At 46.2% G+C, this 24,659-nt stretch overlaps 1 protein-coding gene across 1 annotated transcript in view; it reads right to left on the bottom strand.

Moving 5' to 3' along the window:
• The window catches only part of LOC122938785 (nitric oxide synthase, endothelial-like), a 91,628-nt gene extending 91,288 nt beyond the window's left edge, over window positions 1-340 (bottom strand). Inside the window, exon 1 of the mRNA XM_044294555.1 lies at window positions 79-340. Coding sequence (XP_044150490.1) covers window positions 79-122 — 44 coding nt within the window. The 5' untranslated portion in view covers window positions 123-340. The remainder of the gene's footprint in view (window positions 1-78) is intronic.
• Between the last annotated feature and the right edge of the window lie 24,319 nt (window positions 341-24,659).

Genomic DNA, 24,659 nt, shown 5'->3' on the forward strand with positions numbered 1-24,659 from the left:
TCAGTGCATCCTGGGGATTGTAGTTGAGAGCAGATGAAGGGGTTCTGCCTTGGAGGAAGGAATTGTTCTTGCACTTACCTTTTTTGGAGCTGAGGTTCAGTCTGGGGAGATGGGGTGCCCATGGCTGTGTGCTGGCAGGAGAAGACAGGCTCGGACTCTGTGGCGTGAAGCTTCCCGGTGTTTCTGCTTCTAAGTGCGTGCGGATAGGTTGGGGAGGTGTTTCTAGGTATTCTGCAGAGTCACGGGCAGGTTCAGCAGAGCGACACAGTGTGTAGTGAGAGGTTGTGAGAGATCCACAGGACCTCCTTGCACTGACTGAGAGCAAGGACTACTACTCCTGTCAGCTCCTTCTGCCTCCTATATATACTGTCAGTTTATAAAGGGTAAGAAAAACTCCCCTCCCCACAATCACCTTTTGCTGTGAAAGGTGATAATGCGGTTCTTCAGCTTTCACATACATTAAGTACGACCTAAGGGAGGTATGCCCATGACAGCCGTTCCTGGCTATCCTCTGCTAGTTCAGAGTTGTCATAGGGGCATGGTGTGCAATCCTCCTCCTCTCATCCTCCACAGCAATGATTACATCCTAATGGGCATACATGGTGGTATTAACACTGCAAAACATTGGACTGCCAGGAAGTGTTGTCAGGGGGACACATTATTAAAAGAGCTGTAAAATCAACCAATGCTTTTTCTACAGAGAAATAAAGCAGTGGACTGTCAGAGGACCGGATACAACTGTAGCAAAGGTGTCAGAAGCCGCGGATGGGTTTCAGCATCTAAACAGGAATGTTCCCATTCACTGATGGCAAGCAGAGGTGTGGATATTGAAATGAGTTGTCACTTTGCCTCTGCTCAGGCTACACTGTCCACTTCCTGTCGGTTTTCAGCATGTGCTGCGTACACCGGTGGCGGGGCCAGCACTCATCTGTGACGGGGATCACACCGCTGACAACAGGCGATAGGGGCGGCTCAGCTCGTCTTCCCACGTCCGGCATAAATAGGGACCGCTGTGAATAACGACAATATGTCGGCGCTATTCACTGCCAATCCAGGCCGGTTTCAACCAATCAGAGCAACTTCACAGTGGCCCTATGGAGAACACATCAGGAAGGATCTCCTGCATTTTCAGCACATTGCTCAGAAGGGGGCGACAACGAGCTCAGAATACAGATCTTCCCAGGGAGAATATGGAATCCGAGCTGCACAACGAGAAGGAGATTCAGGGCAGAAATAAAGGGATTTAGTAAAGGCTAATTTATAAAACAAATGCCCCGTGTGACATAGGACGGATCCCTGACCTGGGGGTGTTAATATCACAGGTGACTGGAATTGCCCTTTAAGAACCTCAGCCAGAACCTCTCAATTCTGGGACTGACACCAGGGTGTCCCTCCCGTCCTCACCCTGTGTCATTGTTCTGCATAAACATTCGGTTTTGGCAGCACACCCGCCGGGTGGTGATCTATCACCTCTGCCCCCCGCCTTTCCTTTCCTCGCCTCAGGAGGGAGGGGACCTGATCTCTTCTTCTTCTGGATTCCTGCCATTATTATTGGCGATCCAGGCAGTACCTGGCACTTAAGTAAAGTTCAGAGGCAGTCAGCCCTGCAAGAAAGCAGATAAATACACTCAATGCTTTCAGCTCTGAGCACCGGGGCCATGCTCACTAAGCAGCGCTATTCCCAAGGACTCAACCTAAGGTTCGGGAGCACATACCGCGTTTCAGGGTCATCCTCATCAAAGAGGGGGCAAAGCACACGATGGATTTCAGAATGGGTCTCACTGCACTGAGCACCAAGTCTGAATACACAGCCAACGATTCTCGTGATTCCTTCATTTCTGGACGATCGTAATGAGAATTGGTCGGTGCTAGAAAATGACCAATAAGACTATAATTTTATCACTGATTTGTGGGGCCCAAAAACAATCACTGGTGGCCACAGGCGGACTGACCATAGACCATACAGAGAAATGTCCCCATGGGGCCACCAGAGCCTTTCTCTTGCCTCCAGCTAGGTATATCACAATCAGATGCTCTCAGCATTAATGAATGCTCGGCGCACCAGGGACAAAGGCTCAGGTGCCCTCCTGAATTCAACTGTATTGCTGTCCTCAGGAAGGTGATGCAGTTGAATACTGAGGTGAGGGTGGAAGCATTTTGTGCTGCACTGAGGTATACCGTTCTACTAGAGCAGTATTTTGTGCTGCACTAAAGTATTGCTGGCCCTTGTGTTGCCCCACCTTCTGTCAGTTTGGATTCGCCTACAACATGGGACCTCTTTTAGTTTATTTTTTTCCACGGCCACTTTGAGTTCCCAGTCTGCCCCTGGGTGGCATGAATGATAAAAGCAAATATTGCTCTTATTGACTGACAAAGTGCGGTTCAATGTGACACTTGCTGCTGGCTGCAGGCGCTCTGCATACTGGCTGCGGGTTGTTTTCCATGTAGGCTGGTTGCCTGGGTGCTGTCTGCGGCCTTCTGTCTATGAACGGTGGTCTGTAAATGTGTTCTCTCCGTGTCCATATCACGGTGTAGTTCCTGACACTCGTGTTGTGCAGGCTGGCTGCAGGTGCTCTGCATACTGGCTGCGGGTTGTTTTCCATGTAGGCTGGTTGCCCGGGTGCTGTGCGCTGCCTGCGGCCTTCTGTCTGTGAACGGTGGTCTGTGAATGTGTTCTCTCCGTGTCCATATCACGGTGTAGTTCCTGACACTCATGTTGTGCAGGCTGGCTGCAGGTGCTCTGCATACTGGCTGCGGGTTGTTTTCCATGTAGGCTGGTTGCCCGGGTGCTGTGCACTGCCTGCGGCCTTCTGTCTGTGAACGGTGGTCTGTGAATGTGTTCTCTCCGTGTCCATATCACGGTGTAGTTCCTGACACTCGTGTTGTGCAGGCTGGCTGCAGGTGCTCTGCATACTGGCTGCGGGTTGTTTTCCATGTAGGCTGGTTGCCCGGGTGCTGTGCGCTGCCTGCGGCCTTCTGTCTGTGAACGGTGGTCTGTGAATGTGTTCTCTCCGTGTCCATATCACGGTGTAGTTCCTGACACTCGTGTTGTGTAGGCTGGCTGCAGGCGCTCTGCAAACTGGCTGCAGCTGCTCATCAAAAGAATGCCAAGAGTGTGCAAAGCAGTAATCAAAGCAAAAGGTGGCTACTTTGAAGAACCTAGAATATGACATATTTTCAGTTGTTTCACACTTTTTTGTTATATATATAATTCCACATGTGTTAATTCATAGTTTTGATGCCTTCAGTGTGAATCTACAATTTTCATAGTCATGAAAATAAAGAAAACTCTTTGAATGAGAAGGTGCGTCCAAACTTTTGGTCTGTACTGTATATCTGACCCCTGTCAGATTGGCACAAATGCACCGACTCACTAGCTCTATATAAACACAAGGTGTAATGGGGAAAGGGGATTGCCCGGTCATCGCAGAGTATTGGAAGACGGCCCATGAGTTCTTAAATCTAAAGTTAGGATTACCGGCGGTATGTTCCCCAGAAAATAGCCTGCTGGGACTGGCCAATGATTTGCTGCAATCCAAATACTCCGGGATACTATACCGGCTTCTAATATTTTATGCCAGGAAGTCTATTCTGCTGAACCGGAAGCCCCCTAAAGTCCCCTCGGTCCAACATTGGATGCAACCTATTGAGACGGCTGTCACCGCCAGTTCTGGCAGACATTCTTCTCTACCTCTTGTATGACGTTCTTTGTTTTGGTTTTACTTTGTCATCTCCTTTCCTTCTGGTAGGTGTCACTTATTTAGACTAATCGTCTATCTTTACAGGGAGTGCAGAATTATTAGGCAAATTAGTATTTTGACCACATCATCCTCTTTATGCATGTTGTCTTACTCCAAGCTGTATAGGCTCGAAAGCCTACTACCAATTAAGCATATTAGGTGATGTGCATCTCTGTAATGAGAAGGGGTGTGGTCTAATGACATCAACACCCTATATCAGGTGTGCATAATTATTAGGCAACTTCCTTTCCTTTGGCAAAATGGGTCAAAAGAAGGACTTGACAGACTCAGAAAAGTCAAAAATAGTGAGATATCTTGCAGAGGGATGCAGCACTCTTAAAATTGCAAAGCTTCTGAAGCTTGATCATCGAACAATCAAGCGTTTCATTCAAAATAGTCAACAGGGTCGCAAGAAGCGTGTGGAAAAACCAAGGCGCAAAATAACTGCCCATGAACTGAGAAAAGTCAAGCGTGCAGCTGCCAAGATGCCACTTGCCACCAGTTTGGCCATATTTCAGAGCTGCAACATCACTGGAGTGCCCAAAAGCACAAGGTGTGCAATACTCAGAGACATGGCCAAGGTAAGAAAGGCTGAAAGACGACCACCACTGAACAAGACACACAAGCTGAAACATCAAGACTGGGCCAAGAAATATCTCAAGACTGATTTTTCTAAGGTTTTATGGACTGATGAAATGAGAGTGAGTCTTGATGGGCCAGATGGATGGGCCCGTGGCTGGATTGGTAAAGGGCAGAGAGCTCCAGTCCGACTCAGACGCCAGCAAGGTGGAGGTGGAGTACTGGTTTGGGCTGGTATCATCAAAGATGAGCTTGTGGGGCCTTTTCGGGTTGAGGATGGAACCAAGCTCAACTCCCAGTCCTACTGCCAGTTTCTGGAAGACACCTTCTTCAAGCAGTGGTACAGGAAGAAGTCTGCATCCTTCAAGAAAAACATGATTTTCATGCAGGACAATGCTCCATCACACGCGTCCAAGTACTCCACAGCGTGGCTGGCAAGAAAGGGTATAAAAGAAGAAAATCTAATGACATGGCCTCCTTGTTCACCTGATCTGAACCCCATTGAGAACCTGTGGTCCATCATCAAATGTGAGATTTACAAGGAGGGAAAACAGTACACCTCTCTGAACAGTGTCTGGGAGGCTGTGGTTGCTGCTGCATGCAATGTTGATGGTGAACAGATCAAAACACTGACAGAATCCATGGATGGCGGCTTTTGAGTGTCCTTGCAAAGAAAGGTGGCTATATTGGTCACTGATTTGTTTTTGTTTTGTTTTTGAATGTCAGAAATGTATATTTGTGAATGTTGAGATGTTATATTGGTTTCACTGGTAAAAATAAATAATTGAAATGGGTATATATTTGTTTTTTGTTAAGTTGCCTAATAATTATGCACAGTAATAGTCACCTGCACACACAGATATCCCCCTAAAATAGCTAAAACTAAAAACAAACTAAAAACTACTTCCAAAAATATTCAGCTTTGATATTAATGAGTTTTTTGGGTTCATTGAGAACATGGTTGTTGTTCAATAATAAAATTAATCCTCAAAAATACAATTTGCCTAATAATTCTGCACTCCCTGTATATTCCCTCCCATACTGCCTCACTTTGCGGTTTATACTACTTCCTGGATGAAGTGTTCACTGCTGGAGGCTGCTGCTGTTGTTTGTTTGAGATAAGTCTTTTCCTTTATTGTGTTTCCTTGCTGGCTTGATTCTAGGTGACCCTGACTCCATCCTTATTAAGTGCAGGGAGCCGGTGGTCGTGTCCCCTCACTATTATAGGGTTTTCAGGTGTCACACAGTCTTAGGTATGTGGGCATGCAATCGTCTACCATTGAGACCCTTGCATGTGCATAGCAGTCAGGGAGAGCTCTCAGGGTTTTATAGGGCTCACCTATATGCTCCTTAGTTTGGGATCAAGCCAGTCGGTCGTTTAGCTATCTGCAACTTTATCCGTGACAGCGGCCTTGCCAATGTGCAAACTGACTTTCCTTGCAAGAGGCTGTCCAGAGAGATTTGATAAAATATGGGGTCCCTGGTTAGCAGCTAGGACTTCGGCTCCTTAGATGGAGACGGGAAGCCTGCGGCGCTGTGGTGAGTGTGCATGAGTGAGTGTATGATAATTAAATCTATGATGTTACTATGACTAAGCAACGGTGAACCTACAGGCTCTAAAGAATACTACCGATAGAATTTGGGGAGCTTCCTCAGACACTGAACTGCTGTTGCAGTACACCATCAGTATGTGTGATTTTGTTCTGTGAACTGTCCTATAGGTTTACCTTTCAAAATGATAAATAAAGACTTAAAAAAAAAAAATGTTCCTGGTTTGGGTGCGGTTGACCAGGTGGTCAGGTGCTCTCCGTTCTCAGCTATTTATGCCTGTGAGCTGTGGACCTGTCTTCAGCTTTGCTGGGTGCAGGATTCTGGCTCCTGACCTGGGGTTATGCTATCTGCCCTGTCTGTGTGGTTGCCTAGTAAAACATTGATGTTACCTTGTAGCTATGACACCATGGGCGATGTCACCTGGTTGTTGTTACCTTAGCGCTTTCACCTTCAAGTTATCATGACCTTGTTTTATGCTTATTAGGGTCCATTTACACGTCGTTGTGTATTGCGGATCGGTGTTACGAAGGGAGAATGCACCTAATTGTGTAATTCGTGCTGGTTGATCCACTGTAATGATCTATATTTTCACTTAGACTCCACCCTTTGGGTTTGGCCCTAAGTCAAACCAGTGCTCTTGGTCCAGTGGTGTTCCATCTGCCTTGCCTGTAGGCTAGGTCTTACTGTCATGTTGGTAATGTCCTGGTTAATAAAGTCTTCTGTTTTGTCTCTGGCCTGTTGTCCGTCTCTGTATGCCTGTGACATGGTCTACGTCTCGTATGACCCTCAGAAAATAACAGTGACACAGATACAAGGCATTGCTGCAGTGGTGTGGACTTTGCTCTATTAACCTCTTGGGGACATATGACGTACCGGTACGTCATGATGCCCTGGTACTTAAGGACACATCCTTAGGTGATCGCTGCAGATTAACCCCGCGGCATAGGAGGGGTTTGTGTCGGGTGAGCGCATCTGCTGTGGCGCGGACTCGATGTCTCAGAAGGCAGCCCGATGCCGTGACCTGCCTTCTACGGTAGCCGAGGACATCCAGCCTCAGGCCCGTCTCCTAGGCAACCTGTATATGTACTACTCACTGTAGTACACGAACAGGCAATGCATTACAATACAGATATATTGTAATGCATCGCAGAAGGGATCAGACCCCCAAAAGTGAACATGAGAATTAAAGTAAAGAAAAAAAAAGTAATTTTTATTTTATTTTTATTAATAAAGTAATAAAATGAATAAAGTAAAAAAAGAAAAAAATATATGCCCCTTTCCCCTTATTTCATAATAAAAACAGAACAAAACAAATGAACACACATATTAGATATCGCCGCATTCGTAATGACCGGCTCTATAAATATATCACATGATCCACCCTGTCTGATAAATACCATAAAAAAATTAAAAAAACGGTGTAACAAAAAACCAATTTTTGTCACCTTACATCACAAAAAGTGCAACACCAAGTGATCAAAAAGGCATATGCCCCCCAAAACAGTAGCAATCTAACAGTCACCTCATCCCGATAAAAATTAGCCTCTACCTAAGACAATCGCCCAAAAAAAAAATATGGCTCAGAATATGGAGACACTAAAAATTTTTTTTTTTGTTTAAAAAATGCTGGTATTGTGTAAAACTTAAGTAAATAAAAAAAGGATACATATAAGGTATCGACGCATCCGTAAGAACCTGCTCTATAAAAATATCACATAAAAAAACCCTCATGTGAACACCGTAATTTTTTTTAAATAGAAACGGTGTAAAAAAAGCCATTTTTTGTCACCTTACATCACAAAAAGTGTAATAGCAAGCGATCAAAAAGTCATACGCACCCCAAAATAGTGCCAATCAAACCGTCATCTCATCCCGAAAAAAATTAGCCCCTACACAAGGAGACACTAAAGAATCATTTTGTTTAGTTCAAAACCCACCAAAAGCACACCTTTTGGTTCAAATTTTTTTTTTCTTATTTTCCTCCTCAAAAACCTAGGTGCGTCTTATGGGCCGGTGCGTCTTATAGGGCGAAAAATACGGTAATTGAAAAAAAATAAAAAAATGGAAAATCTACCAAAAAAGGGAAATACTGAAATTTCATCTCTATTTTCCAATAATTCTTGTGGAACACCTAAATGGTTAACAAAGTTTGTAAAATCAGTTTTGAATACCTTGAGGAGTTTCTACTCTAGGGGCGCATCAGGCAGGCTTCAATTGGGACATGGCAGCTTAAAATTATCCCAGTGAAATCTGCTTTCCCAAAAAAATATGGCGTTCCTTTCCTTCTGCGCAATGCCGTGTGCCCGTACAGCAGTTTACGACCACATATGGGGTGTTTCTGTAAACTAATGAATCAGGACCATAAATATTGAGTTATGTTTGGCTGTTAACCCTTGCTTTGTAACTGGAAAAAAATTATTAAAATGAAAAATCTGCCAAAAAAGTGAAATTCTGAAATTTCATCTCTATTTTCCATTAATTCTTGTAGAACACCTAAAGGGTTAACAAAGTTTGTAAAATCAGTTTTGAATACCTTGAGGGTGTTGTTTTCTAAAATGGGGTCACTTTTTGGAGTTTCTACTCTAGGGGTGCATCAGGGGGGCTTTAAATGGGACATGGTGTCAAAAAACCAGTCCAGCAAAATCTGCCTTCCAAAAACCGTATGGCATTCCTTTCCTTCTGCTCCCTGCCGTGTGCCCGTACAGCAGTTTACGACCACATATGGGGTTTTCTGTAAACCACAGAATCAGGGCCATAAATATTGAGTTTTGTTTGGATGTTAACCCTTGCTTTGTAACTGGAAAAAAATTGATTCAAATGGAAAATCTGCCCAAAAAGTTTTTATCTCTCAAAATGTTATCTTTATTTTCCATTAATTCTTGTGAAACACCTAAAGGGTTAAAAAAGTTTGTAAAATCAGTTTTGAATACATTGAGGGGTGTAGTTTGTAAAATGGGGTCATTTTTGGGTGGTTTCTATCATGTAAGCCTCACAAAGTGAACTGGTCCTGAAAAAGTGGGTTTTAAAAATTTGCTTAAACATTTCAAGATTTGCTTCTAAACTTCTAAGCCTTGTAACGTCCCCAAAAAATAAAATGGCATTCCCAAAATGATCCAAACATGAAGTAGACATATGGGGAATGTAAAATAATACCTATTTTTGGAGGTATTACTATCTATTATAAAAATAGAGAATTCGAAATTTGCTAATTTTTCAAAATTTTGGGTAAATTTTGTATTTTTTATAAATAAAAATGTTTTTTTTTACTCCATTTTACCAGTGTCATGAAGTAATATATGTGACGAAAAAACTATCTCAGAAAGGACTGGATAAGTAAAAACATTTTAAAGTTATTCACACATAAAGTGACACTGATCAGATTTGCAAAAAATCGCCTGGTCCTTAAGGTGAAATATGGCCGTGTCCTTAAGGGGTTAAAGCGGTTGCCTGAAATTTTGATATGGATGGCCTATCCTTAGGATAGGTCATCAGTATCTGATCGGTGAAGGTCCACCTCTTGGCATCCCCGCCGATCAGCTATTGGAAGAGACAACAGAGCAGCACAGCCTCTTCCTAAACCAGTGATGTGGTGAATACCGCACCTCGCAGCCCCACCTGAGGTCAACTACGGATCATAGCTCCTCACCGGAAGATCACAGGGAGATTGTTCTGGCAGCAACGTATCCAGCTGGGTTCCGGCTACAAGTGGAGACCAAACATGGTGCTGTTATTAGGTTCCTACTGGGAGATCTCTGTTTGTCCCCTTCCTGGCACCCGACCCCCAAACAGCGACCAGGGGCATGTCCGCCTTGGTCCCAGGGTCGCAGATATGTAACCGGTTTAGTCCTTTGATGGATGATTGATGGGCAATTCATAATCCCTTATTCTGATGGATTACTTTGTTCTTTTGACCAACTCAGCCCCCGCACCTGCATTAATCCTGCCAGAGAAGCTGAGTTGCCAGTGTGGGGTGTGAAAGATAAACACATGGCCACCCTTTGAAGTAGAGCCCCCCTGTAGAGTTTGATTTACTCTGCCGACTTCTGGATCAAATGGCAGGAATGAAATCATAACTACACATTCCTCACACCTCCCCCTTTAGAAGGTGCAGGGCCAGTGTCATAACCCGGCATCCCCGGGCAAGTGCCGGGGCCCAATGCTCCTGGGGGGGCCCACTGAGCTGCTATGAGCACTTCCATCAATACAGATGGAAGCTCTCACTGCTGTCATTTCACTTACGCAGTACCTTTTTGGTGGGCCCTCTGAGCTGCAGAGACTCAGGACACGCCCCCTCTATACAGGACATGCCCCTCTACACAGGACACGCCCCCTCTACACAGGACACATGCTGCCTGAGGAGAGAGACCGCAGGGCTGGAGCTGGAGCAGAGAAGTGTGAAGACAGTCTGTGAGTGAGTCTGCACTGTGACTGTCTCTTGTCTGTGGGACAGAAGGGGGGGGGGACTCTTCGATCTGCTGCTGCTTCATTCTATTTAGTTGTTTTACTGTTTCATTAAGCAGTTTGTCTCCATGACACCTGCCCCCCCCACATATCCTGTCCTATCTCATCCTCATGGGGCCCCTTCTGTCTCCTTTCCTCCCTCATGTATCCAGAGCTCCTGTTTCAGCCTCCTATCTCCTATTACTGCCCTGCACAGACCTCCTGCCACTACTTCTTGTATGAATCCCCCTCAGAGCCCCTTCCACCTACTTGCTGTGTCCACCCCTCCTGTCCGTCCAGGGCCCCTGTCTCACTCCTCTGCCTCTCATTATGGTGGCATCTGAACAGCATTCACCATAAGGACCTTCTAACATCACAGGGTCATGTGACTGTGCCCCCCACCCCGTACTGTACCCCCTTTTATACCCTGCATTGTGCCCTCTTACCACACCTTGTGCAGTGCCCCTAGTCATTCCCTGTACTGTGCCCTCTTATACCCTTTTATCCGGTCACTGTATGGTGGTTTTATCATTGTATGGCGGTGTTATCACTATATGGCGGTGGTATCCAATAACTGCATGGCCATAACTGTATCCCCTTCCATGCCCACACCACTTTTTTTAGACCTGGCATGAGCGGGAAAAGATACAGATTGCGGTGTTAAGGACCTTTGCGCCACAATCTGTGTCAGAGATACGCCTAATATAGATGTATTTCTATATAATAAGTGACCCCCTAATTGTATTATTATTCGGAGGTAGGGCTAATATCTTTATATTATATAGATTCTAGTGTATTATACTGGGCCCTGTATTTCCCAGTAGAAAATGATCCTTGGGAAGCACAGTCCTCATCCCTGACCACCAGGACCAGGTAGCGCTCTGTCAGTACATGGCGGCCTCCCCTCTCCGCCACGCTGCTCCGCTGTGTACTGGTGCTTATTCTGACACTAGGGCTGGGTTCACATCCCATTTGTGCCATCCATTTAATGTATACCAAAAATGTATGCGTTACCAGATGCCTCAGACTGATGCCGTACAGTGGCATCCGGTCACCATACAATCCTCAGACTGATGCCGTACAGTGGCGTCTGGTCACCATACAATCCTCAGACTGATGCCGTACAGTGGCGTCCGGTCACCATACAATCCTCAGACTGATGCCGTACAGTGGCGTCTGTTCCATGGTAGAAAAACATATACGTTAACGTATGCCTTTTTTACTTGACTCTGCAAGATACAAAAACGTGGAGTGCTGCACATTTGTATACATCAAACCGATAGGAAAAACGTGATGTGAACACACATTGGGGGGGAGGGGGGCTTACTGAAATTTGCTGTGGGGCCGGAGCCTGACCGCTGAGCATGATGGAGGTCTGAGACAGAGCTCCTGCCGCTTAGACCCGTGTTTCAGCATATAAAGACACCCAGATCCAGACAAATATGGTAAAAATCGGGAGAGACAAACCCAGAGACCATCTAGCAACCCCTAAACACAAAAAGGGGCAGACGGAGATGGACCGGTTTATCAGAAAGAAGCTGGCGCTCTCACCGGCGCGATTAAGCAAGATGGCGCCGCAGCCCTCGATGCCAGACTCAGAGGAAGAGGACGGAGAGGAGTGCACAGGTGCCGAGGGAGGAAAAGAAATGGTCGACACCGTACAATCGGACGACAACAATACCATCCTCACGAGATCCTTCCTCAAAGACTCACTAACCCAAGCACTGGCACCGCTGCTCCAGGAAGTTAGAGACATGAGGGAAGATGTGAAATCGCTAGGCCACAGGGTCGAGTCCCTGGAAGGGAACCAAAGCCTCCTAACTAATAGGGCGACTGCAGTATCCGATCTCCTGGACATGCAAGCTAAATCGCTCAACACAGCTATGATGCTAATTGAAGACCAGGAGAATCGGAGCAGAAGAAAAAACATTCGATTTAAAGGCCTACCCGAATCAGTAAGTAATGCTGACCTTCAAGACACTGCCGAACAACTTTTTATTGATTTATTAGGGGCAGATAAAGCTCAAGACATCACCATTGAAAGGATTCACAGATCCCTGCGACCAGTCCCAAAGAAAGGGGAACCGCTACGTGATGTTATCTGCGGCCTACTAAGTTTTAGGAGCACCGCGGCCCTACTACAAGCGGCGCGAGAAAAGAAGGAGCTACGCTACGAGGATGAAAAAATATCCTTATATCAGGACATAGCCCCATCCACGCTATATAAAAGAAAACTAATGAAACCACTAACGGCCCACCTCAGAGAACAAAAGATATTGTGTAGGTGGCTCTACCCTTTTGGTCTCACCTTCAGCAAAGATGGCCGACGCTTTACGATCCGAACCCCAGCAGACCTGCCAGAATTATGGGATCATCTCGGCATCGACCCTATACCGGTGGACTCTTGGATGCCTGTAGACAGCTCGGCTAGACAGCTGCCTCCTCTACCACGATTGGAACCGTGGTCGACCCCTGCCAGAAACAGACATTCGAGATCTAGCCGAAGATGAGTCATACCTCATGACCTCAAGCTACTTACCAAGAACACAAGCTAACTGAGTATTATGTTCTCATTTATTGTCTGCGATTACACTTACTAATACTCTTCTCCTACATTCAATGCTTGTGAAAGCAATGTAACTTATACACTGCGCTTTCTTCACTCATGTCCCACCTGTTGTCTGTCTCACCTGTTGTCTCTCCTCTCTTCACTCTAGAGATTCTTGATTCAGAAATAGGTATGTCTGCAGTCGGCGGCCATGAGATCGGCCCGCCTACTGCTACACATACAATCACAGTTAGCGATAGTTATATGGTGTCTTTATCTTTTTCTATATCTAACCACAAGGTTTATGCATATACGTATCACGATTCAGTGATAACTTAACCCTTTACAGACCACCAGTTCAGTGGATATTATGTATGATCACGCTGACTATATACTTATATCTCTACATTACAAACCTCCCCATTTCCTTCCTAAGATGCCCTTCTCCCTTCCTATCATCGTCGGTGTACCCCCCCCCCCCTCCCCTCTCTGGCTACCCTACCCTCTCCCTCCCCACTCAGGTTTGTAACGTCAGCCATTGATGTATTTCTTGGAAACTGTTCACCCTGAACTGTTCTCAACGGTGCGATTATAGATTGCATACCTCTACACACACTAAACACGGTTCTGCGGTGACAGATCGGGAATCCCGTTGGACCCTTTGCTCCCGCATACCCCCTCTACATGTATGAAAACGGCCAAAGTACTAGGCCCATTCTATCATGTAGAAGTCCTAGGTTCTCCTCAAAACAAGCTCTAAGAACGACACCTAATGGACCTTTTTTTGTCAATAAGTCAAAATTTAATGACTATGTTATTGTTTCTTTTATGTATAGTTTTCTACAGGCTGTTCCCGGGAATTTTTACCCAGATGCCTGCACTACCTTTCAAATCTCAACACCATGGCAACTGTAACCACAACTACCTTTAACATCAGAGGCTTCAACTCACCTCAGAAGAGGTCTCAGGTACTCGCTCTCTTGAAGAGGAGCAATTCAGACATTTGCCTTCTTCAAGAGACCCATTTAAAATTGGACAGAATACCTAAATTACCACATATACGATATGACAAATGGTTTCACTCTACTTTTAAAAAAGCAGCCAGAGGAGTCAGTATAGCAATAGCTAAACACATACCCTTTGAACACATCTTAACGCTTTCAGATATTGAGGGACGTTATATTTTTGTCAAAGGCAAGATAGGTCACACCTTAATATCCCTAGCTAGCATCTACACACCAAATAAAAATCAACATAAGTGGCTCAAAACCACACTTGAAAAATTTAAAACGTTTGCAGAGGGGCTACTGCTAGTAGGAGGAGATCTGAATGTTTCCCTCAATCCAAGTTTGGATACTTCCAAAGGTGTATCAGCTATACAGTCATGTGAAAAAATTAGGACACCCTTTGAAAGCATGTGGTTTTTTGTAACATTTTTAATAAAAGGTTATTTCATCTCCGTTTCAACAATACAGAGAGATTAAAGTAATCCGACTAAACAAAGAAAACTGAAGAAAAGTCTTTTCAAGATCTTCTGTAAATGTCATTCTACAAAAATGCCTATTCTAACTGAGGAAAAAGATAGGACACCCTTGCCCCTAATAGCGAGTGTTACCTCCTTTGGCTGAAATAACTGCAGTGAGACGGTTCTTGTAGCCATCTACCAGTCTTCGACATCGGTCTGAGGAAATTTTACCCCACTCCTCAATGCAGAACTTTTTCAGCTGTGAGATGTTTGAGGGGTTTCTTGCACGTACAGCCCTTTTCAAGTCACCCCACAGCATCTCAATGGGATTCAAATCTGGACTTTGACTTGGCCATTCCAGGACTCTCCATTTCTTCTTTTTCAGCCAATCTTTGGTTGATTTACTAGTATGTTTTGGGTCATTGTCATGTTGCATGGTCCAGTTCCGCTTCAGCTTTAATTTTCTAACTGATGGTCTCACATGTTCTTCAAGCACCTTCTGATACACAGTAGAATTCATCGTGGATTCTATGATGGTGAGCTGACCAGGTCCTGCTGCAGCAAAGCAGCCCCAAACCATGACACTTCCACCTCCATGCTTCACAGTTGGTATGAGGTTCTTTTCTTGGAATGCTGTGTTTGGTTTACGCCAAACATGTCCTCTGCTGTTGTGTCCAAATAATTCAATTTTGGACTCATCTGTCCAAAGAACATTATTCCAGAAGTCCTGGTCTTTGTCAACTTTATCTCTGGCAAATGTCAGTCTGGCCTCGATGTTTCTCTGGGAAAGCAAAGGTTTCCTCCTTGCACACCTCCCATGCAAGTTAAACTTGTACAGTCTCTTTCTGATTGTAGAGGCATGTACTTCTACATCAACAGTAGCCAGAGCCTGCTGTAGTTCTCGAGATGACACTTTAGGGTTTTTGGAGACCTCTTTTAGCATCTTGCGGTCTGCTCTTGGGGTGAACTTGCTGGGGCGACCAGTCCTGGGCATGTTGGCAGTTGTTTTGAAAGCCCTCCACTTGTAGACTATCTTCCGGACAGTGGAATGGCTGATTTCAAAATCTTTTGAGATCTTTTTAAATCCCTTCCCAGACTCATAGGCTGCTACAATCTTTTTTCTGAAGTCCTCTGACAGCTCTTTTGCTCTCACCATGGTGCTCACTCTCACTTCAACAGTCAGGAGCACACCAAACTAAATGTCTGAGGTTTAAATAGGGCAAGCCTCATTCAACATGCAGAGTAACGATCTACTAATTATGTGCACCTGGTGTGATATACCTGTGTGAGATCTGAGCCAATTTAAGAGGGAATACATGTGAGGGTGTCCTATCTTTTTCCTCAGTTAGAATAGGCATTTTTGTAGAATGACATTTACAGAAGATCTTGAAAAGACTTTTCTTCAGTTTTCTTTGTTTAGTCGGATTACTTTAATCTCTCTGTATTGTTGAAACGGAGATGAAATAACCTTTTATTAAAAATGTTACAAAAAACCACATGCTTTCAAAGGGTGTCCTAATTTTTTCACATGACTGTAGCTCAAAAAACTCTTGGAAGCATTCAAATACTTCTAACCAAGACTCACTTAATAGATATATGGAGAACCCTCAATGCCTCAACTAAAGATTACTCCTACTATTCACAAGTCCATCATTCTTTCCAAAGAATAGATTACATATTCATCTCGGACGCTCATTTAAACACCCTAGAAAAAGCAGAAATTGGTTCCATCACAATTTCAGATCACGCACCGGTCTCGGCGTGCATGTTTTTTTCCTCCCTTCCGGCGAGGGAATGGACATGGAGGCTAAATGAAACCTTGCTAGACTCGGATCGTTCGCTGGCAGATCTATCCAAAAAACTGGCCCTTTATTTTCAAGAAAACAAAACGTCCGACACTTCTCAAACCATAGTTTGGGAAGCTCACAAAGCTTTCATTAGGGGAGAACTAATAGCCCTTGGGACTAAGGTAAAAAAAGACAGACAAAAAATGTTAAATTCTCTTCTATCACAAATTGCGGCTTTAGAATCTATACAGAAACATTCCAAAGCAAAGATCATGAATGAGGACCTGATCTCTCTTTGCAATAAACTAAAAGAGTTGCTTAATATTAGATGTGCTAAGGCGTACCAGTATGCACAATTCAAACACTATGCACACGGAGACAGGGGGAGCAAACTAACATCCTACCTAATCAAGAAAAGGAAAGACGCCCAGTTTATTAAATGCATTAAAATGCACACGGGCAACCTGGTCCATGACACGGGAGGAATTGCTACTGAATTCAGTCACTTTTATAGTCAACTATATAACATCCCCCCGAACTCCCAAACAGACACGAAGCTGCAAAAAATTGACGCTTTTCTCTCCAAGCTTAATCTCCCTAACATTTCCGAAGAAGATAGTCTATCCCTGTTAGCTCCTATCAACGCGGACGAACTCACGGGCATTGTCAAATCACTCCCTAATGGAAAAGCCCCAGGTCCAGATGGACTACCTGCTGGATACTACAAAAAATTGCTCCCGGTTCTTCTCCCTCATATGACAGCATGGTGCCAGGCACTTATGTCGGGAACTCGCCCTCCAAAACAAACTCTAGAAGCTACCATCACAGTTATAGCGAAAGAGGGCAAAAAAGAAACAGAGTGCGGTAGCTATAGACCAATCTCTCTCCTCAATTTAGACATTAAGGTATGGGCGAAGATCCTAGCAAATCGACTTAATAAAATAGTTCCAAAAATAATCCACCAGTACCAGGCCGGATTTGTTAGGGGAAGAGAAGGGAATTTTCACTCTTGCAGAGTCCTTCACGCGATCAAGTTGGCTAAGTCTAGGAAATGTCCTCTCATCCTTCTCTGCACTGATGCCGAGAAGGCATTTGACCGCGTTGACTGGTCATATATGCAAAGGGCACTTCTCAGATTCGGTATACCCCCCCTCTTTGTTGCTGCAGTTATGTCTCTTTACCACCACCCTAGTGCAATAGTGAGGGTCAACGGCACTCTATCAAACCCGTTCAACATAAGTAATGGCACTCGCCAAGGTTGTCCGTTGTCCCCCACTCTTTTTATTATCACTATGGAGACTCTATTGCAGGCGATAAGAGACAATCAACTGATCAAAGGAATGAAAACCAATCAGGAACATAAATGCGCCGCTTTTGCGGATGACCTTCTACTCCTAATTACAAACCCCATTCAAGCGTTCCCACCACTTATGACCCTATTCGAACAATTTGGATCACTATCAAATTTTGAAATTAATTATTCTAAGTCCGAAGCACTTAATATTTCCATCCCATCCAACTCCTACGCTCCTCTTACCCATTCGTATGGCAACAAGAAAAAATCAAGTATCTTGGCATTTTTCTAACAAACGACATAAAATCCCTTTACTCCATGAACTACACTCCTTTACTAAATAAAATCAAAGACCAGCTGGGTTCGCTATCTCTTCCCTTCGTGTCATGGCTAGGTAGAAAAAACGTACTCCAGACATATATTATGCCTAAATTGCTGTATCTCCTTCAAATGGTCCCCATCCACCTGCCGCAATCCTTTTTTGCTACTACGCGTTCCTTGTTCTCCTCTTTCCTCTGGAAGGGGAAGAAGTCACGACTAGCGTGCGACAAACTAATTAGAGACAGATTACAAGGAGGTATGGGTCTACCAGATGCTCAGACCTATTACAGAGCAATCCAACTAAAAAGATGGTTGCAATTGTGCCTCCCCAAATTCAGAATATTAGGCTCCGACATAGAACTCCTATCTCTGACCAAATGCCAATTAGCAAGCCTGTGGGGTATAAAAAAATCTACACACCCGATTGATGGACTGACCAAGGGGATCTTTTCAACCTTCAGTACTATCTCCAAACACATACAACTGCTCTCTGACCCCCCAAGTTTTCTTCCTTCCCCACTAGCCCCTTTTCTGGTCTACCCCGCCATCTCTAACCCACCAGATTTCTGGAACTCATTCAAAGATATAACTCTTGGGGATTTAATGGCTAGCGCTAACACAACAGCAGAGAGGGTAGCAATAGGTTCCCTTCATATAAAGAAAGACAATTTTTTAGATCTGAAGGTATTTAAGGATACGTGTTCTAAATTACATGATAAATACAAAATTGCCAAGGAACTCACTTGGTTTGAAAAAATAGTACAAGATCGAGAGACCCTTAGACACGCAATCTCTAATATCTACAAGAACCTGCTCCATTTACGAAAACAGAGCAAGCCAGACTATATTGCTCAATGGGAGAAAGATCTGGAGATATCACTAAATGCAAAAGAAATAGACCAAATTCATCTAAGATCACACATGTTTTCTAGATGCGTAAAAATCCAAGAACACTCATACAAAACAATGGTTCGGTGGTATAATGACCCTAGCAAAAACTCCATAAGAAGGGTCTGTCCTTGTCAGACACATGTTGGAGATGCCTTCAGGACGTAGGTACCCTAGGTCACATAATGTGGTCATGCCCTAAACTAACCAATTTTTGGTCAAATATTGAAACTGAAATAAATAACATTTGCAGCTTCTCCATTAAGCTTACCCCTTCTTCAGTACTTTTATGGCTTCCAGGTAAAAGTTGGTCCCCTAAAGCCTTTGATCTAGCCACATGGCTGGTTCAAGCAGCTAGGTCACTGATACCTTTGCGTTGGTTAGACCGGGACCCTCCCACCATTTCTCAGTGGAAGATCAAGGTTGACTAACTTTTTCTCATGGAAGAACTTAGCAGCTGGGCCAATCGCTCGCACTCCAAATTCCTTAAATTATGGAAACCATGGATTAATTACAGGAAAACTTAGTCTTCAAAACCTGTACACTACACATTTCCACCTCTTGTTACAATCCCCTCTTGAGTATTTAACCTAAGATGGATTAAAAAATGAGTACTTTTCCCATTTGAGATTCGTATTGGTCGCTTATGCAGTCTGAATATACAAATCCAAAAGCTACACATCACTTTTTGACAACTTACCAATTTTTTGAGCCTGGGAACAGCTTATGTGTTTTTCTTGTTCTTCTTGTTACGTTCATTTTGTTCGATGCCCTCCAGATGTTAATTCAATATGTCACAACTGCCGTCACTTGATTTCTGCTTTTCATTGGGACTATAACTATAACTCCTACTGTGATATGTAAACAGTTTTAACCCATGCAAACCAAGCAGATTACTGATCATCTACCAAACCTGTCAAAATCTACGCTACTAGGTAATCTTTACTGTATGAGTGACTCTTTACAGCTGTTGTTACATGCACATTATTGATAACCCGATCTCTAACACCTTCTTTTTTCTGTGCACTGTAATTCTACAATTGTCGCATATTTGCTGTATGTGAAAATCAAATAAAAAGATATTTGTTAAAAAAAAAAAATTGCTGTGGGGCCCAGTCAGTTCTAGCTATATCACTGCACATCTCCTTCTCTCCTCCAGGCCGGGCTCACTGCTGCAGCGGCCGCCGGAGAGAAGGAGCGCAGGGAGCTGCGGTTAGTGATGGACAGGACCACCAGCTCCCCTGCAATGATAGGTATGTGAGGGGGCCACTGGGGGGTCATTCATCACACTGTGAGGGCCCCTTACACAGTATAATGACTCCCAGTGCCCCCCATTTAGTATAATGATCCCCATTGACCCTCCATTTAGCATAATGACCACCAGAGCCCCCATTAAATATAATAACCCCTCTTGCCCCCTCCATACAGTATAACCCCAGTGTGGGGGCGACTGGGGGTCATTATTCTGAATGGAGGGTCACTGTGGGGTCATTATACTGTGAGGGCCCTTTACATAGTATAATGACCCCCAGTGTCCCCCATTTAGTATAATGATCACCAATGACCCTCCATTCAGTATAATGACCCCCAGAGCCCCCTCCATACAGTATTCCCCCAGTGTGGGGGCTACTGGGGGTCATTATTCTGAATAGGGGCGACTGGGGGTTATTATTCTGAATGCAGGGCCACAGGTGGTCATTATACAGGGGGAATTGGGGGGGGGGGAATTGGGGGTTCATTATACTGTGTGAAGGGCCACTAGTAGTCATTATACTGTGTGAAGGGCCACTAGTAGTCATTATACTGTATAGGGGCCACTGGGGGTCATTATACCGTGTGGGAGCCACGGGGGACATGTCAATGTAAAAAAATGCCTCATGGGGGCCCACTGGGATTTATCGCCCAAGGGCCCACATGAACCTGGAGCCGGCCCTGAGAAGGTGCTAGGGGGCAGCACCTTTCTCTGTTTCCTCGTGCGCCCATCTGCACCCTCTCCTTGCAGAGATAACCCATCGGTGTTCCCATGGTCACGGCCCTTCCTGTGGCGAATGGCAAAGTGGTACTGCTGGAGCGCGAGGCTCCAGTGTAGAAACCTCCCATTCGTTCCTGACACAGTGTTTAACCAGTTGAGGGGGTTGTGGTCCGTCTCCATGGTGAAGTGGCGCCCGTACAAGTAAGGCTGCAAACGTTGCAGTGCCCAGACAATTACCAGGCACTCCTTCTCCATTGTGGAGTAGGCCACCTCCCTTGGCAGGAGCTTCCGCCTCAGGTACAAAACAGGATGTTCCTGGCCCATAGTGTCGACCTGGCTGAGCACGGCATCAAGGCCGAAATCACTGGAGTCGGTCTGTACTATAAATAGCTGCGTGAAGTTGGCTGCTTGAAGTACAGGGAAGCTCGAGAGGGCAGCCTTCAGTGCCCCGAACGCCATCTCGCAGTCGTTTGTCCAATTGACTGCGGAGGGCAGCTTCTTCTTGATGAGGTCTACCAGGGGCTTCGCCAGGCTACTATAGTGGGGAATGAACCTCTTATAGTACCCGGCGGTGCCCAGGAAGGACATCACCTGTTTCTTGGTCCTGGGGGTGGGCCAGGATGCAATGGCATCCACTTTCCCAGGCTCTGGTTTCAAAGCCCCCCCCCCCCCCGCCTACCTGGTGCCCCAGGTAGTGGACCTCGCTCATGCCCTCGTGCGGCCGTGTACCCTTCAAATCCCTTAAGCAGCATGTTAATCATCCGCTGAAAAGTAGCAGGGGCATTCTTCATGCAGAACGGCATCACGGTGGACTTGTAAAATCCGAAGGGGGTGAAAAAGGTTTCCGTGCCTCACAGGTCAGGGGAATCGGCCAATACCCCTGGCTCAGATCCATGATGGTCAGGTACTTGGTTCCGGACAATTGATCGAGCAGGTCATCAATGCGTGGCATCGGTTACTCGTCGGTGACCCCCATAGTCCACGCAGAACCGGGTGGTCTGCTCTTACTTGGGGACGAGAACCAGAGGCGAGGCCCACGCTCTGTTTGATGCTTGGATGACCCACAGCTTCAGCAGCTCGTCAATCTCCTGGCGCATATGCTGCTGCACCTCCAAGGAGACCCAATATGCTGAACGCCGGATTGGGGGGTGATCCCTGGTGTCTACGTGATGGACAGCCAACTCTGTCCTTCTGGGCTTGTTGCTGAACAACCCCCAGAGGGGGTGAAGGGTGGCCCACAGCTGGGACGTTGGTCCTTCTAGAGCTGCTGGCCCACCTCCACATTCTCGATGGACCCACCCGCCTTAACCTGGGCGAGCATGTCCACTGTACCCATGTCCGCTGGTACGCAAGGTATGGGCATTTCCAGGCCGCCTGATGTTTGTCCTGAGGTACAGGGACCAGTACCCATACCTTTTGACCCACCTGGTAGGTCCTCTCACAAGTGTTCTGTCACACCATTGCTTCTGGTCCGCCTGGGCTTGTGCCATATCATCGTGCACCAGTCGTGACAAGGCCTGCATCTTGTCCAGGAAGTGCATGATATACTCAACGACCTACACTCCAGGGGTGGCTATATCTCCCTCGCAGGCCTCTTTCACCAGAGATAGGGGCCCGCACATGTCGCCCATACAGGAGCTTGAAGGAGGATAACCCCGTGGAGGCCTATGGGACCTCCCGGTAGGCGAACAGCAGGTGTGGGATGTACCACTCCCAGTCACGCCAGTGGGCGTCGACCAACATTTTAAGCATCTGCTTCAGGGTGCCATTAAACCATTCAGACAGGCCGTTGGTCTGTGTGTGGTACGGGCTGGTCACCAGATGTTGTACCTATTTATGCCTACAGAGGGACTCCATCAATTGCGACATGAACTGGGTTTCCCAGTCAGTGAGCATTTCCTGGGGAAAGCCCACCCTGGAGAAAATCTCCAGCAAGGCGATGGCCACTTAGTTGGCCTGAATGGACGACAAGGCTACCGCTTCTGGGTAACGGGTGGCATAATCTACTACCGTCAATATGAAGCGTTTCCCGGAGCTGCTGAAAAAGAGGTTTAATCAGATCCACAGCCACCCTCCTGAAAGGATCTTAAATTATGGGCAGCGTTACCAGTGGGGCTTTTGGGTGTGGCAGCGCCTTCCTCACCCTCTGGCAGGTGTCACACAAACGGCAGTAGGCAACCACATCGGCCCCCATCTTTGGCCAGAAGTGCTGGGCTAGTCTGGCCTTTGTCTTAGTTACCCCTAGGTGTCCAGCCATCGGAATCTTATGCGCAACCCACAACGACTCCACCCTGAATGGATAGGGTACCACTAGCTGTCGGTCCCTAGGCCGGCCTCCGGGGAGCCCTGCTGGACCGAGACCTGGTACAGCCGTCCTTGGTCCCAGACCGCCCGCTCGAGGTCTGAGTCCTAAGGGAGGCTATGCCACCTGCTCCTTGAGAGCTTTCAGGCTGGCGTCAGCCGCTAATGCTGGCTGAAACCCCTGACTGGCCAGAATAGACGAGACTGCCACGTGCTCTGTCAGGTCCCCGGGACCTCTCTTCTGGTCTCTGTCTGACCCGGCAGCAAGTTGGTCGGAAGATGGAGAGCCATGAGACCTCTGAGGGGCCCCCAGCACTCCCACTGCATGTGACAGCAGCTAAGGTTCCAGCATGCTTGCTGGCCACACCCTGGGGCCTCAGCACAGCTGCCTTGATCAACCCCCTCTCCACTGAGGAAAGAGGCACACATTAAATCCCCCACCCCCACATCACCATCACCAGGCATGTTATGTACATGTCATTGTATGTCAACGGCCACATACTTAGACACAAGCCCCCCCAACTCCGTCCCCAGCAAAAAATTGGCAGTAATATTTGATGATACCCCCACCTACCTTACTCCTCGACCGGCACCCTAGTCCAAATACACCTAGGCAATGGGTAGCGCCGTCCTTGAGACAGTAAGGGATCTCCCGGTCAACAAATCTTGTGGTGCCACCAGTTCAGGCCATACCAGAGTCATCTCAGCGTCAATGTGTAAGTCCCATGGCCATGGCCTGGCCTACGGTGACTAGTTGGAAATTGTCAAGGAACCTCCCACCAACCCCACCCCGGGACAATGACTGGGATGGGTCTCTCTGGTGCTGGGGACACTGTCACGGCCATGGTCATGGTCGTGACTCCTGAACCGCATGCGGTTGCCTGCGGTTTGGTTCTTCTACCACAGGTGAGGGCCGCTAGTGTTTTGCCTCACTTGTGGTTGCCGTGGGCAACAAGTAGTTTGGTATTGTTGCAGTATAGCAGCCTGAGCTGGTGCTAGGCAGCTTGCTGCAATGTGCATGCGGTTGCACCTGGCAACCTCTCTGTTAGGTGTGTGTGTATGTTATGCACTTTGTATGTCTGGTGTTATGTTAGGTGTGCACTGTGACACTTCCCTTCACTGTGGCTGCCCGTGGCAACGTTTGGTATGGTGTACATGTGGTGGCAGTGTCTCGGCCTTCTGGCTGACTCCCAGGACATGGTTGCCACCCATGTCGTTGCCTGCGGTAACAGCTGCAGTGTGATGTGCATTTGGACACTTCCCCTTTAAGTGGTTTTACTCCTTGGTTAGTGTTGGAAGGGTTAATTCCCTCTCCTGTGTGTGTCTGTGTGGGTGTGGCCACTTTGGGCTATAAAGCCTCTTTGGAGATCAGAAGCTGAGGGGTTCTTCAGTCATGCTTTGCTGGAGACACCCTCCTGGTAATTACATCTGCCAGTGGGGGCCACCCTTGTGGTCATAAATAATTGTTATATATTATTATACACGATGTTATGAGGATGTGTTTGTGTGTCATGTCTATTCTTTGCAGCGTATGGTTTCCTGGTGTCCTGTGTGGTGTGTGTGCTCTGTCTATCGTGTTTGTGGACAGCAGCACTGATACTTGGGTCCCAGGTTCTGTGTCTGTGGCAGGTAGGTGTTAGTACTAGTTGCACTTACCTGCCATTGCATATGCCTGTTTCTGTTTCCCCTGTCTTCATAGTATGACCACAATGGCTCCTCACGTGGCGTTTCCCTCGAAAGAGGGTGAAGCATGCATCGCCATATGCCGATGGG

The sequence above is a fragment of the Bufo gargarizans genome, chromosome 5 (genome assembly GCF_014858855.1).
Source record: "Bufo gargarizans isolate SCDJY-AF-19 chromosome 5, ASM1485885v1, whole genome shotgun sequence".
NCBI lineage: Eukaryota > Metazoa > Chordata > Amphibia > Anura > Bufonidae > Bufo > Bufo gargarizans.